Genomic DNA, 14881 nt, shown 5'->3' with positions numbered 1-14881 from the left:
AGAATCATTTTCAATGTGATAATCACAGGATTTATTGGGACCAACTGGTTTTCTTCTTTTGCCTCGTTTCCACTGAGCGGTCCGGTCCAGTAAGGAGTGGTACGGTACGTTCCAGTTAATTCTGGAAAGTATTTCCACTCAAATAAGGCTCGCTTCCACTGAGCAGTTTGTTTTGTTCATTGCGTCATTGTCGGGCGATGACTAGAAAAGCAACAACAATGGATATTGTGTAGAACAAGAATTTAGTGTTGTTTGAAACAAAATTGCGGAAGAAGAATACCGCCTTAAAGAGGAAAACGGAATTGCTAGCTTAGCGCTATAGTATACTGGTGCTTTCCAATGTCGTCATCACTTTCTGCCAATCAATGGATGGCAACAGCGGCTCCGCCCCAACGGTCCTGTTCTATGAACCTACTACGAATGGGGGCCCTAAAGAGGTTCGGGTCTGAACTGTTTAATGGGTCAATTTTACAATGGAAATGCTCATAATACTGTATGGAACTGGACCGTACCGTACCAGACTGCTCAGTGGAAACAAGGCTTTTGTGCTTATGGTTAAGGCTACGTTCAGCATCACCCTCTGCAACGTGGTTTTAAGTAGTTCTTTCACATGAAAAGTGTGTGCATAAATGTTTGTTTTGGGCTTTCACATTCAAAACTCTCATTTTTACGCAAGCTACACACGTTTTTACAACCGTTTTCACACTTTATGTATAAAACGCACATTGAAAGAGATTGAACTTTGAGTAATGAGAAACTCTGATGGCCTCTGAAACTCTGAAAAAGTATGTTACTGGATTGAACAGCACAAAACAAACACGTAAACCTGTTGAGTCATCTCATTTCTTGTACATCCTACCAGCTACAACTTTTCTTTTCAGTTACAAGTGGTTGAAGAATTGTCATCTCTGCCAATTCCATTCTTCTTTGAAGTAAGAACATAAAGCTGCTCTGTGAGGTTCTGAATATAGTCTGCCAGCTCTTTCACTGAAAAATACCCACTTTGCCTCTGCTGTTTCACCGTATCAAAGAATTTTAGTTGGATTTGTCACCTTTTTTTTTTTTATTCATAAATATTTTACTCTTTTGTGGCTTATCGATATTGTTGGCTGCTCTCTCCATCTCTTCAAAGAGGTTGTCTTTCCCTTGTAGGCTGTCAGCATGGCCTTTTCTTCAACTAGCTGCATACATTCAAAATAAATATAATTTTCTATGTCAAATTTCACTCTTTCACAATTTTTCCACGGGGTATGTTAACTCATTGACTTAATTTACTCCATACTTAATACTCATTTTACCACACGCCACAAGCTAGTTTTTGTCTTTTCAAATACACGTGTGTGTGTTTTGTAATTTATTACCTGAAACAATAGCTATGATACATAGTAATTTTACACTATAAGCAGAAAATACAAATAAAAAAAATTGTGCAAAAACAAAGGTCATCTCTCCTACCACATACATCACATCACAGCAAGATAGAATAGATAGCTGCTTACATAACTGATGGCCACATGATGACACAACATATGTGAGGTTGCCTTGATCCATGGATTGGGTCAATTTACTCACTGGCTCATCCTCCCTCACTCTCCCCACACTTCAAACTACAAAGAATTGGTTACAATTCTTGCTTTTGTTCATAATATCATTAAAGAATAAATGTGGTGTTCATAATACAGCAAGAAAGCTCAAATTATTGAGGGTCTCATTTATTTTTAACTGGGCACAAAAAAAGACAAGGTTTAACTATGAAAGGTGCCCCAAAGTGAAGATGTCCAACATTATTACAGTAGATTAACGTAACCATGGTTATCTGGATTTCCTCTCTATCTCAACAAAAAGGTTGTTTTGCATTTGCTCCATGAGAGTTCCTGGTATTTACAATGTGTGTTCATTTTTACAGCTTAATCTAGTAGCGCAGTTAGCCATAAAACATGGATCCCATGGGGCAATAAAAATTATCTGAGTTCATCTGCCACAGTACACACTGTTCACAGCGTGTCAGACATACAAAAATAACACGTTGTCACTCATAATTATTGATTATTTTTATGCCCAATCATGAAAATGCTTATTGCATGGATGTTATTTCTCACTGCGTAAAATCTGTTATGGCAATTTACACATTCTAATAAATGAAACATACAAATCCTCCAATTATAACTTGCAAAATATCCTCAATTGATGTCAAAAATGACAGTTTTTGCATTTATTTTTATACTCCTGGTGAATTTTGGGGAAGATGTAGTGAAAACCTAAAATATGAGATTTTATTTCAATGCTTTACATCATAAAATAATTGTCTATAAAAAGGATTTTTAACACATTTTTATGTATGTTTTTAGATATTTCTGAAATACGAGTCCATAGAATTTTTTACACTTTTACTGTTCTAGGATCCACAACATAACTGTAATATAGTTTGTTATTTTGATGTCATGATGCATTAATAAAGTCACCCTTCTTTTATTTTATCTCCAAAAATATACGGTAGAATGCAGTGATTGCAGAAAACGATAAAAACTCAAGTTTGAATCCAAAATTGTGGCTTTTTTTTCCACTTGTTGCTCCATATAAGTTGAGTTTGGGGACAAAAAAATTAAATGAATAAAATACTTTACTTTCCCAAAACATCCCTGTAATATGTCAAGAAATGACAGGATTTTTCTCTGCAGGCAGGTAGAATTCAAACATAACCATTGTTGAAGGAAACATAAAAGGGCATTGTTATACTCTGGTGGCTGAGCTGTCTGCTGCAGCCCCTGCATGTCGATCAGACTGGAATCTGGGGAGCTTGAAGGCCAGATCAATGCTTTGGCCTCTTTTTTGAGGTTTTTAAAGCTGTTCCAGATGTGATTTTCATAAAGTGTCAGGGGGGGTTGTCATGTTGGGAGGGGAAACCTGACAGGGAAAGGTGCTGCAGTAGGAGGGATGCGACTCAACATTGTGTAATGGAGCTGGCACATAATGTCTGGATCCATATTTTCAAAGCATAAAATGCAATTATTATGATGTATTCACACTTTTTTTCTAACTCTTTTGGTTGTTTTATAGTAGTCTCTATGGAAAAAATGAGAAATTGAATGAAATATTGTCTACTAGAGTCCATTTACAACAAAGAAATCCTGAGCCACTCACTTTTTTTTGCGTCACTCTACTTATCTGTCTCATCCGTACAGAAAGTCAGGGACACCAGGCTGTAATAGAAAAGTTTTGAAACAATAAGCTAGCAGTTTGTTTTTTTTTAAATAGGAATCCATTCAAAATAAACCCAAAAGGAATGAATCATTCCAGTGAAAAGAATAATTAAAGCCTTTTTTTTCTGCACCAACATTAGATGCAAGTAATTCTAATCTATGACAGATTTTTAACTGAAACCAAATAGAAAATACCACAATGCATAAGAACAACAACATTTAAAAAAAAATATTAAAAATGCTTCATAATGACGCAGCAGCAGCCAGCTGGTGGATATTACATACTCAATAAAAAGATTACAAATGTGACCATCCGTCCATCTTCAGACCCGCTAAATCCCTTTAGGGGTCATGGGCCAACTGGAGAGGTTCCAGCTCTTGTTGGGTGAAGGCAGGACACACCTTGAACAGGTTGTCAGTCTGTCACCCGGTGTCCCCCACACACAAGCACACCATCGGGCAGTTTAGAGATACCAAGTACCCTAAAAATTGTGTTTATAAATGTAATTGAACAACAAATCTAGGTATTATGGGTCTGGTCGTCCAGGTTAAGTTTGTATGAGATTTTTTTAATTTAATTTTTATATTCTAATGTGTTTGCCTTTAAGTTTCCTTATTGATTTAAATGAATCCTGATCTCAGTAGTTCTTGTCAGATCTATTTTTCAACTCTATGTGCTCCTAATCTCAGTCACCTCCAACAGATAGTCATTCCCTCTGCATACATTCACCAAGGCTTCAGCTGCTTCTTAGCAAATCTTTGCTGGCCTACATCCTGCTTTTATTCCACGTTATGAGTTTGATCTTGTACTAAATTTTTTCTCATTTGCTTTACCTGCAGCTCCTTTTTTCTTGTTTTCATTCATGTCAAGAACATTCAGGTCTTCCACATCCAGCTGCCTCCAACTTTGAAAACCATTCATTAAAGGGCCTATACTTTGATTTTCTTAAGCCTTTCCAAGTAAACTATGTCCATATATATATATATATAATACACTACCTTTGACACACAAAAGAACACATTATTTATAAAATATGAAATATTTTTGTGATTTTTTTTTTTTCTAACCGGAAATAAGACTCCTCAATCTCTGGCAGTGCAGACTCTTCCTGGAAGGGGCTGTTCTCAAATCTCTGACATCAGCTCGTGAGGACACGCTCGTTTTCCTGGGAGGGGCTGGTGCTCGGCAAAGGTTTTTAGAGGAATACTCAGAAATATGAGAATGGATCAAAATACCACTTTGGGGTTCTTTATAGTTACAAGTAACTTAAAAGCTCAAAACGTTGATTTTGCATGGTATTGCCTCTTTACGTTGCTGCTATGTCCTGAAAATCAAACCATTTACAATGGTAAATGGCGTATACTTGTATAGCGCTTTCTATCTTCCTTTGCAGGCCCAAAGCGCTTCACAGTCACAGACCCATTCACCCATTGGTGGTGGCTCCGCTGCCAAGCACTGGCGCCACCATTCCACCAGAGGCAATTCAGGGTAAGATGTCTTACCCAAGCACACTTCGACACATGGAAGGGCGAGGCGGGAATCAAACCCACAATCTTCCAATCAGGAGTTGATCGCCCTACCGCTGACCCACAGCCAGGTTTAAGATTTTGACATGCAAAAGGTAAATTTAAATGTTAAAAGCCAGAACAAATTTTTTTCCAGTGGTAAAAGGATGGTAATTTGAGATACAGTTTACAATGTAAACCGCAGACTAAATACTTTATTTGACAGTCAAAAATAAACTAAAGCTTTATTCAATTATTATTTATTCACAATTCCAAGGATAAGAGTGAGCCTACAGCAAAGTTCCGAAAGTGTAAAATTGTATTTATATGTATAGATTAAAAAAAAGGGGATTCAACTGTTGTTACGTTTAAAAGTACGGTGAGAAAAAGGATGACAGTGCATCAAAGTCATAACTATAGAAAATAAAATATCATGTTTCTTCTTATTGCATTATTAATTGAAGTAAGTCCGCTGCAACAGGAGGATGTTTACCACAGGTTGGACTTTTATTTTGAAAGGAACTTATGTGTGCTGCTGTCAAAAGTAAAATAAGTTAAATTTTTTTAAATAAAAAAATATAACACTGGTATAGTCCAACTATAATAAACAATAAACAAGTGTTTTTTTTTAAACTGCAAAGTTGGACTTGGCTGGATGAAACCGGACCAAACGGCTCTTTTAGTGTTAAAAGTTACACACCCCAAATCCACTGGGTCTTCAACACTGTCCCTCCATGCAATTCTTTTACCCGTCCGTCCTCCTGCTTCCCCCCACATGTGGAACTGCCCCACTGCCAAATGCACACAACATTAATCACACATTGAACACAGTAAACAGGCTGGACAGTGGCTGGTAATGTTTCTTTAAACACAGATTTCAAGACTGAATAAATATCAAACCCATCCAACTCTCTCTCCACACAGTATGCATATGGATGATTCATCTAAGAGCAGACTCAACGCACAGAACAGAGGACAGATGTCTGATCCATGAAAGTGCACCGAGACGAGAACAGGAAAGCACATTTACTCCCGCCAGAGTACAGGGAAATTTCTCAAACGGCTTGAATGTGTCTTCATTGAATGGAGATGTAATCCAATAGAATGTTTCAAATACTCGGTGGATTGTTCCATCCGCTCATAAAGACATCAGGATGCTGATAAGCCGTGGCTCAAAAGGAATTACCATCGTCTGCAATCAACCAGAGAAGTTAGACGGCTATTATCAGGTTTATCATTCCAGTGACCTGCACCATGTTTAATGAAATATAATCTATTGATCCAAACCCACAGGAGGTTGAGAAAACAGGAGAAAAGGTGATCCTCTATGAAAATTGTGTTTTTAGCATGTTCCTGCAACTGATGATTAAAGTTCCCCTCCAATGAAAATCCTGTTTGAGTTTTTAACATGTATGTGTGACATTTTTCTTATGAAAGAGAACAAATGTAATAAGAAATCATTTCATTTTTGCTTTTTCCAGTATTTCTCCTTTTAAATTGCTGTCAATCAAACTGTCACAGACAAACTCTTAGAGTTAATGAGCCTTCTTTACAGCTATGCTGCACATGCGCTAAAGCTCTCATCTGTTCTGGCTAGCGTGTCTAGCTAAAGTGATGGAGAAGAGAAGATGGTATCTTCACATTGACTGCAGTCCAATGAGCCACCGTTCGCATTTCCGCGGTTAAATCAGTCGTCACTGGATTTTTTGTGCTAGTTTCATACAATACTTACTTTAAGAAGCAGGGCAGCAAATGCTCAAAAATCTCCACCAGACTCCACGGAGCTTCTTGATGTGACCACAGAAATGCAAACGGCGACTCATTTGACAGCAGTTGTGAAGGATTGTAAATCAACGAAAGAGCATTTCGATGTTAGCTTTCATTATTTTCTCAATGATTCCGTTCTGAGAAACCAATGATTGAATGTATTGGTCACAGCAACGTCAATAAACATTGAAGAATTAGCTAAAAGAGTCTTTGGTGAACTGGAAGGAGAAAGAATCAGGATTTTGGAGGAAGTTCTGTCCTCTTCACTTCCTCATCCGAGCTGACATTGGGCTCAAAACGATACGGCTGGACATCACCGATATTTCTTGACATTTTTATGTAGCAGCGGTAAAAATTTACGCTACCGAGACACAGCTATTATAATCAGATGGGGGAATCGGGGCGGAGCTACTCAGCTCAGGACAAAAATGCAGCAGCTCCAGATCAACATGAAAAATGGCTATTTAAGACATTAAGACACTTCATAATCATAATTAAGACACTACTGGGAACGTTTTTTTTTTTTTAAATAAAGTTGTCATGGCGAGACATTTAAGACATATATTAAGAAAATTAATCTAGAATGGATGAAAAAAGGCTGCTTGAAAAAGAGCGTATTTGTGATATAAAAATGCAGGGCGGGCCTCGAGCTCCCTCCTCCGAGGTCTCAGCAATGGGGAAGGGAACGGGGGCGGGGCTGCTAAGTGCCAACGCAGATTCAAATTTCTAATGAACTCCTGCTGCTCTGCAGAAACGATGTCCTAAAAAACTATGCCTTTTTTTTGTTTTTTTTGCTAAAAACGGCACATAGGAACGCTTAGATGAAAAGTTGATCGGAGTGGGTCTTAAATATTCAGAAGCACAGGATTTATTTTTTTTGTGGAAGGCTACTCACAAGCTTTTAAAAGAAGTGGCGGCATTTTGTGAGATGGACATACATGTGTAATTATGTGGTGCCTTTTATTCCTCCTTTTATTAAATTTTATTATTGTCTATTTTGTTTATTTCATCCCCTGCAGCTGTGTCTTCTTCTGCTCATCCATCAACAGACTTTCCCCTCACTGTTGATCCTGTTCAATCTAATTTCCCAGCTCTTTCTATTAAATATCGTGTCATCCACTTCCCCTCATCATCTCGCCAGCCCTTACCTGTACTTGCTGTGTGTCAACTGGGTTTACCAGTGATTAATGTGATTTCAGGTCATTGAATAATTTCCAAACACGTGTCCTCCTCCCTCCCTTCCTCCCTCAATAATGTTTTTGCTACACGTTTAGACCTCAAAGCACTTATCCGGACCGTCTCGCTCTCCATCCAATTCCCTCTTTCCCAACTTTGCCCCGTGAAGTAAACCCTGAGCCGGGATGCACCCCTGTTGGGCTCTAATTGGTGATCAGGATGAGAACAGGAAGGAGACGGAGAAGCCTGTGGCCCATTTCTGTTCCTTCATCACATTCACAGGGCCACAGTCACATCTGCGTAACCATGGTGATGCTGATAAGGTGACTCATGACTATTCATCAGTGGCGCCGCCTGATTGGACTGAGCTTTAAAAAAAAAAAAAAAAAACAATCAGTGCAGCTTGTGTCCCTGCTCTACCTCAGTTTGCCCCCTCAAGATGGTAAAAGAGAAACTCAGTTTCTTTCTGTTTGCTTTTCACCTCCTGCCTCACCCTCAACCCTGTCCTCTCATGTCTTTTCTCCAATTATCAGTCCCAACCACTCCTTCCCACAGCTGGGACATCCACGCCTCTCATCGCTGACCCACTGACACGCCACTGTCTTAACAGATAAAGTCATGAATCATTCGGCCTTTTGGACATGAAGTCATGCTTAAGGGGATCCGTAGGGAGATATGGATCCCTCTTCTAAGGGCCTTCATCCTCTTCTCCCGCTAGGATTCAAACGTCTCCACATTTGGATTGCACTGGTAATTGGGGCACTCAGGCGCAAAATTTCACTAACATTTTTCCCCAAAACAATCTCTAAAACCAACTTTCAATTTTACAGCCCCCTCTGGGGCCACAAAGTGTGATTCATTAATCAGTTGTGCAGCAATACTGGAGGTTTTATTCACTTTTAAAGGTCATTAGCTCCCGTTTGCCTTTTTTATTTATTTATTTTTTAAATTTTTTTAAGAAAACCAGTTTTGTCTGAGCAGATTTTCCTTCCCGCCGGCCTTGTTGGTGTCCTGGATTAACATAATGTTATGAATGTGTCTCAGCACAATTTCTTGCAGACAATATTGTCTGTAAGTTTAGATTTTTAGCAGCAATTCAGTTTTTACTTTTAAGTGAAGTGAGCATTACGGTTTACTGTCAATCGTTGCACACATAAATAACATTTTAAATACCACATAGCATCTCAATGCATTTGCACCTCACATTCCCGCTATTTTTGCAGGGTACACACCAAAACACAGCATTAATGTGTGGGAACCTTCAAGCGCTGAGTGGTAATGGCCAATTTAACTATGATTCACATGGAAATATAAAGAATGTGGGAAATAAACAGCAGGAGCTCCGCTCAAATCAGTCATTTCTATTTTTACCTGACACTACCGCTCTTTTTTTTTGGTTGATTTAGTCTTTGTTTTTGATCTTTTCTTTAAGTAATGATGCATTACCCATATGTCTGTCTTTGGGCTTCAACTCCAGACAACGACAGCATGTCGTGTTCATGCAGGATGAGCCCAACAGTGTCATATCTGAGCTCCATCTCCGCTCGAGCACAGCAGCTCTGATCTGTCTCGTTTTTGTAGCGATTTCCTGAAACCTACTTCCAGATGGATAGAGGTGGGTGATGGACAGCTTGCACACAACTCGGAAAACATCATGTGAGAGCCCAGAGACTGTCAGCCCCGATGGTACTGTAGCAGTAGTTGTGGGGGATGGGTAGAGAGATGCAGAACAAATCGAAAACACCAGTTTTGCACAGAGAAACATGACAGGTTTATCAATGTTTTTCCCTTCAAATCAGGCAGCAGAGATGACCTAATTTGTTGCCGTACATCATCTGTGACTTACTGGTCAGTTTAACAAGCACCTGTTTTTTTGGAAATATTTTTGGGGCAGTTTAGGCTTTTTTTTACAGAAAATTAGGGAAAAGGGTCAGCTGATGGCTCTGGAGGCTCCAAGCTGATTATGCAAAGTGGAATCTTGCATTAGTTGTCAAACATAATGGACAACACTCCACACCTGCTGCACAATGAATTAATCCAGTGGCAAAAGTGAGAGATGTGTTTAGGTCTGCATCATTGGAGAGATAAAAGGTCATTTTGCTTAAAAAAAAAAAAAAAAAAAACTGAATTCATTATTTTTTTGCTTACTTGTGGTGGTTTATTCATCTTATTTATGCCATCATAGATTACTGCAATGACTTTAATTTCAAAAGTGAACTTTAACCTTTCTTTTAGAAGTTTACTTCTTTTTTTTTACATTTTAAGTGTCAGATTTTTCATTATAACAAATTAAAACGTTATTACACTATAGTTATATACACTGTAATTCTCTGTAGTTAAACTACTGATGCTTGCCTTTAAGCCCCTTAGTCACATGCACAAACAGACAAATATAGGATGAATATGGTTAACAAACCAAAATACTTCAATAGGGTTTTTATAGAGAAAACACATCGAGCCTTTAGGTCATACGTGTCAAAGTCAAAGGGTAAATATATCCAGCCCCACCAAATCCAATTTTATTTTATTGTTATTAATGACCCCATGTTATCTTGCACTTATTTATCCTGTCCGCCCCGACCTAAGGCGTGTTTTGGATTTTGGCCCCCTATTAAGTTGACACCCCTACATTAGGTGATAAGTCAGAGATAAAAAACTCCATTGGTCTTGTGTCCCGGACATCCCTTCCTACCTGCTGATTATTTCGATCCGACTATTAGGAAGTGCAAAGCTTTGGGAGAAAAGCAGCAGACTGGAATTTGCAGGCTTGACATTCACTACACCGGCTATAAAGATGGTGCTTTTGTTGGGGAAATCTATCATTTTTGTTTATTTCTTAGTGAAAAAATTAAATTATATCATTAATCTGGATTGGAAAATGTGCATAACCCCTGCAAAACTCAAAAATAAGTAATGAAGTTAGAGGTGTAACGATTCATCTTGATAAATTCCTATCATAATTTGTGGCTGCCGATACGATTTGATATTGGTTACAATCCGATTCAAAATCTAAAATCTGTAATGATGGATTGATCATTTTTTTCTACCATCATATTTGTGTTGAGCAGCAGTTGGATGACTCAGTTTGTTGGGTGCGCTTCCCAGGAAACCAACCAAAATCTACCAAAACCACCTGTGACGTCCCCTGACGGGATGAGCCGAAACGTGAACATGTGTGTTGTCCGCTGTGACGGCGCTTGGTCGTTTTTACGTGATAGTAAAATAACCCAACCTTGCCACAATCCAAATAGTATTTTATATGTTGAATCACTTAACAACTTGCCTCAGACAGATCGATCTGGTATGAATATTAATAAATTCAGTGATAAAGTTGATTAATCATCATCCCTTAAAAAATAATTGCTGTGTATATATATATATATATATATATATATATATATATAAATTAAATTAAATTCTGACCATTTTTTAAATGTATTTTGTTCAAAATATACTGAAGCAGTCATACATAACTCTAGACCTTTCTAGAATTGTTTAACAGTAAAATGTGGACGTCTACAACAGAAAGTGCCCATCATTTCCAAATGTAGGGCATCTTGAACACAATCTGAGTAACCAGGAAAAAGATCCATCTGTTTAAATGCTCATTGTTCAACATATTTGCATGAAAAATAAACATGATGAAACTGTAGAACAAAACGTAGGTCTTTACTTACGCTTTCTCTCTGGCTTTCGTCTCCAGACCGCTCACTCTTTTGCATGGTGGGGGCCACCTCGGGCAGGTCTCAGTCAGACAGAGCTAATCAGAAAATAAGATAAAACAAAAATCAAAATATTAAAGTGCATATTTGGTTACGATTGTTAAAAAGGTAAAACTATGTGTACACATTTGTATATGATGTGTATTGAAAGCAGAATTTGAGTAGGCTTTACTTGAGAGTGAGATCGGCCTGTTTTTTCAGGGTGAAGTTCATCCTGCTCTCAGGGGCTTTGCAGTTTGAGAATAAAGGCTTTAATCTCCCAGACAACCAGGTGCTTATCCTCACGTGTGTTTGTGTGTGTTTGTGTGTGATGGCTGTGTGCCATAAAGCTTTGTTCATAAAAAAATGAGGTGTGTTGTGATCCACTGGCCTAATAGAATGCTTTGAGGTGTAAACGGTAAAGGTCAGTGAATTATCAGACAGAGTTACACAACCTGACTCTGTTTGCTTGGCCTAATAACCCAAAGTCTACACCTGCCCCCATCTCTCACGGCCTCACACACCCAATGACACACAACACTAAGCAGGTTTTCAGGACCACCTGCAGTAAAATGGATGTCCATTAGCATTCACGGAGCTCAGTGAAGTGTTCTCTGCAAACTTCTAATGCAGGTATAAACCTGAGTGGTCATTTTACAGAGGATAGATCAGCGCTTGTTACGATGTGAGGAACATAAGCACAGTTGATGAATAATATCCTCCATGCAGCCACTTCCTTATCCTATTATTAAGTACGATCTGTATTTAGGTATACAACTCTATGTCCATTGCAGTTTACTCTATAATCACCATCAGTTTAGTCTATAGAAAACAGCAACTCTACTCCATTTTTAGTTTCAAATCAAGACAAAGTTATAAAACTTCTTGTAAAATATCAGTACTAATATCATAAAGCACAGAACTACTTATCACCAAATAACATCTAGGAATTACAAATAGTAGGAGAAATGTTCCAAAATCTAAACTAACAGGAAAATGTAATTCTTAAAAACAACTAAAAAGATGGTATGGACCAGGAGTTTGCATGGAGCCACTTGACTTGTAACCCTCCATTATAACTCTATGGTACTTATGAAAAGAGATTTTAATCAAAAAAAATGTATTTTTAGTTTTAATTATTTTGTTTGAGCTAATTTAGCTTCAGCCTTAGCCTTCTGTTTTTCTGCAGCCTTGGATTTGAACTCTCCAAGCTCAATTAAAATGGTCCAAACTTTTCCATCTCTTTTTAGCAAAGAAAACAATCCAATACATAAATACCCATGTGTCTAATTTATGCTGATAACTAATTCCCTTTTTTGCATTGTTCCTTATCAATTTCATGCTGCAATTGAAAAATGGTGCTGAAAGATGTAAATTACTCTCAGATTGAAATTAATTTTAATGTCTCTTCATATTATTTTTGAATCATTGTGTTTTTTAAAATGTGGATTCTACACCAATTCTGTATAAAGTATAATCAACACCAAAATGAGAAAAAGAATAAAAAAGTAACAACAGAAATTGCCATATTTGACTTGGCACTCTTACATTGTTAGTTCAGCTGGAGGATCGAGATTGACACAGGGTGTACTTTATTTTGAAAGGAACTTGCCAAAAGTAATATAATTTAAAAACGATTCAATACAGAAAATATAACAGTTATTACTCAATAATTGTTGATATTTAAAAGCAACATTTTGTAAAAGAATATATTCAATGGCCACAAAAAACATAAATAAAGAGTTTTTTTCTAATTATTGAGGTGAGGCTTTGTGGCTCTTGCTGGGCTTAAGAAACTGGTCCAAGTGACTCTTTTAGCCGCTGTTTAATTGGAATTTATTTGATTTAAAATCACACATGTAGGTAACAGAATAACTAGTTGCCTAAGAACATTTTTGTGGTTTTTAAGTTCAAAACTGCTCTTTTTTAGGATGAAAAAAGCTAGTTCTGGATTTGTTTTGACCCAATCACAAAGCCCCTAGTAGAGAATGTTTTACAAATAAGTGATTTGAGCTTGCCTCATTTCTATCTTCAACTCTAACATTGACACAAAGATTTTCAGCTTTGAAAGCAAAAGGCAAATTTGGAAAGAATGAAAAAAAATCGTATCAGGAGCCACGACTGAATGCACGGAGAAAAGGAAACACACAAAAAAATGATTATCTAATCACAGCCGGCTCGTACGATCTACACTGTGTAATTGGGTAAATAGTAGCAGCTGAATGGCAAGTTGTGAAAAATAATCCTTAAAGCTCCTCTATGAAAAACAAGTATTCCCAACATGAAAATTAACATTTAAAACCTGTTTATCTTGTTGCTTTGAACATGACAAGAAATTCTCATTGGTGTTTCCTCTTGTGTGCAGTGGATCAGTGCAGCAGTGCTTGAACTGCAAACACAGGGGGCTGATTTCTGTCTGGTCTGATGAACTTTAGTGCTGGTTAGAATTATTCTTACCCTGGCACAGGGGAACAGGACTAATACTTTTCCAGAAATAAATGGAAATTAAGTTGTTCTGCAAAGTTGAAATACCTGATCAGCACACTGAAAAAAAGTAAATAGGAAAAAGCTTTTTCAGAGTACAAACCAATGCGTGATTTTGCCATTAATTTATTGTAATCCCTTGAAAATTTCATAAATAATGCAAAACTCTTCAGAAGAAAAAAAAAATAAAAAGCCAGGAAACTACAAACAAATCACCCAACCCCAGTGCAGAAATCAATTCTGAAAAGGAAATGATGTTTTTGCGTACATCAAATAAATATTAATGAGGTGAAAATGTAGCTGCAAGCGGAAATTAAAGAAGTCTGAGCAACAGTCCAGTTGGTCAACTGTCATTTTGAGGAAATGAGCTCACGTTAGTAAATGTGATGGTTTTACTGTTTTGACTTCACTTCAGTTGGATTTAATGTAACATCTGTGATGAATTTTCCTTCCATTATAATATAGGTTTTGAATATTTGCTTAGACACTATCAAATGATGTCAAACACCAAAGATTTACCAGTTTGAATCTATTTTAAATTATTTTGTTAGATGAATCAGATTTTTAGGGGTAAAAATGAATGTGCTTTTGTCAACAGTAAATAAACTGCTCTGAATAAGGAACACCAGACATGAGCATCACAAACGGACCGGCGAGAGTGGAGATCTTTGAGATTTGCTGAAAAGCCTTTTTTTGGCCATTAAACGTTCTCAAAATCAATTTATGGTTCTGGAATGAAAGAAGACAAAATGAAATGGATCAAACTACATGGCAGCAGGCTTTCATAGGCTGACTTTATTAGAGTATAAAGCACTGATTCTTATTAGTCAGGACAAAACATGTTCCAAGCAGAAAAGACCTATTTCTGTAAAAAAAAAAAAATAAATAAATAAAAATAAAAAAATGAATTTAAAATGACTGACATGTTTGATCTAAAGCAGTTGTGAATGGTGTTATGTTTTGGATAGATAACTGCTTTTTTTATTGATATATTTGCTCAAATGCATCACTAGTTGTTAGATGTTCTATGTTATTTGTTTTGTCTTT

At 37.2% G+C, this 14881-nt stretch overlaps 1 protein-coding gene across 2 annotated transcripts in view; it reads right to left on the bottom strand.

The window, feature by feature from the left end:
- The window catches only part of pde4d (phosphodiesterase 4D, cAMP-specific), a 201349-nt gene that overhangs the window by 171601 nt on the left and 14867 nt on the right, over nt 1-14881 (bottom strand). Inside the window, exon 2 of one of the 2 annotated variants that reach the window (XM_024275308.2) lies at nt 11327-11409. In XM_024275308.2, the coding sequence (XP_024131076.1) occupies nt 11327-11371 (45 nt within the window). In that variant the 5' untranslated portion in view covers nt 11372-11409. Of the gene's footprint in view, nt 1-11326; nt 11422-14881 lie in introns of those variants that run through there. The other variant, XM_036213476.1, reaches the window with a different exon arrangement.

Source organism: Oryzias melastigma, linkage group LG9, assembly GCF_002922805.2.
Source record: "Oryzias melastigma strain HK-1 linkage group LG9, ASM292280v2, whole genome shotgun sequence".
In the NCBI taxonomy this organism is placed as follows: domain Eukaryota; kingdom Metazoa; phylum Chordata; class Actinopteri; order Beloniformes; family Adrianichthyidae; genus Oryzias; species Oryzias melastigma.
This window is presented reverse-complemented; position numbering and strand designations above follow the sequence as displayed.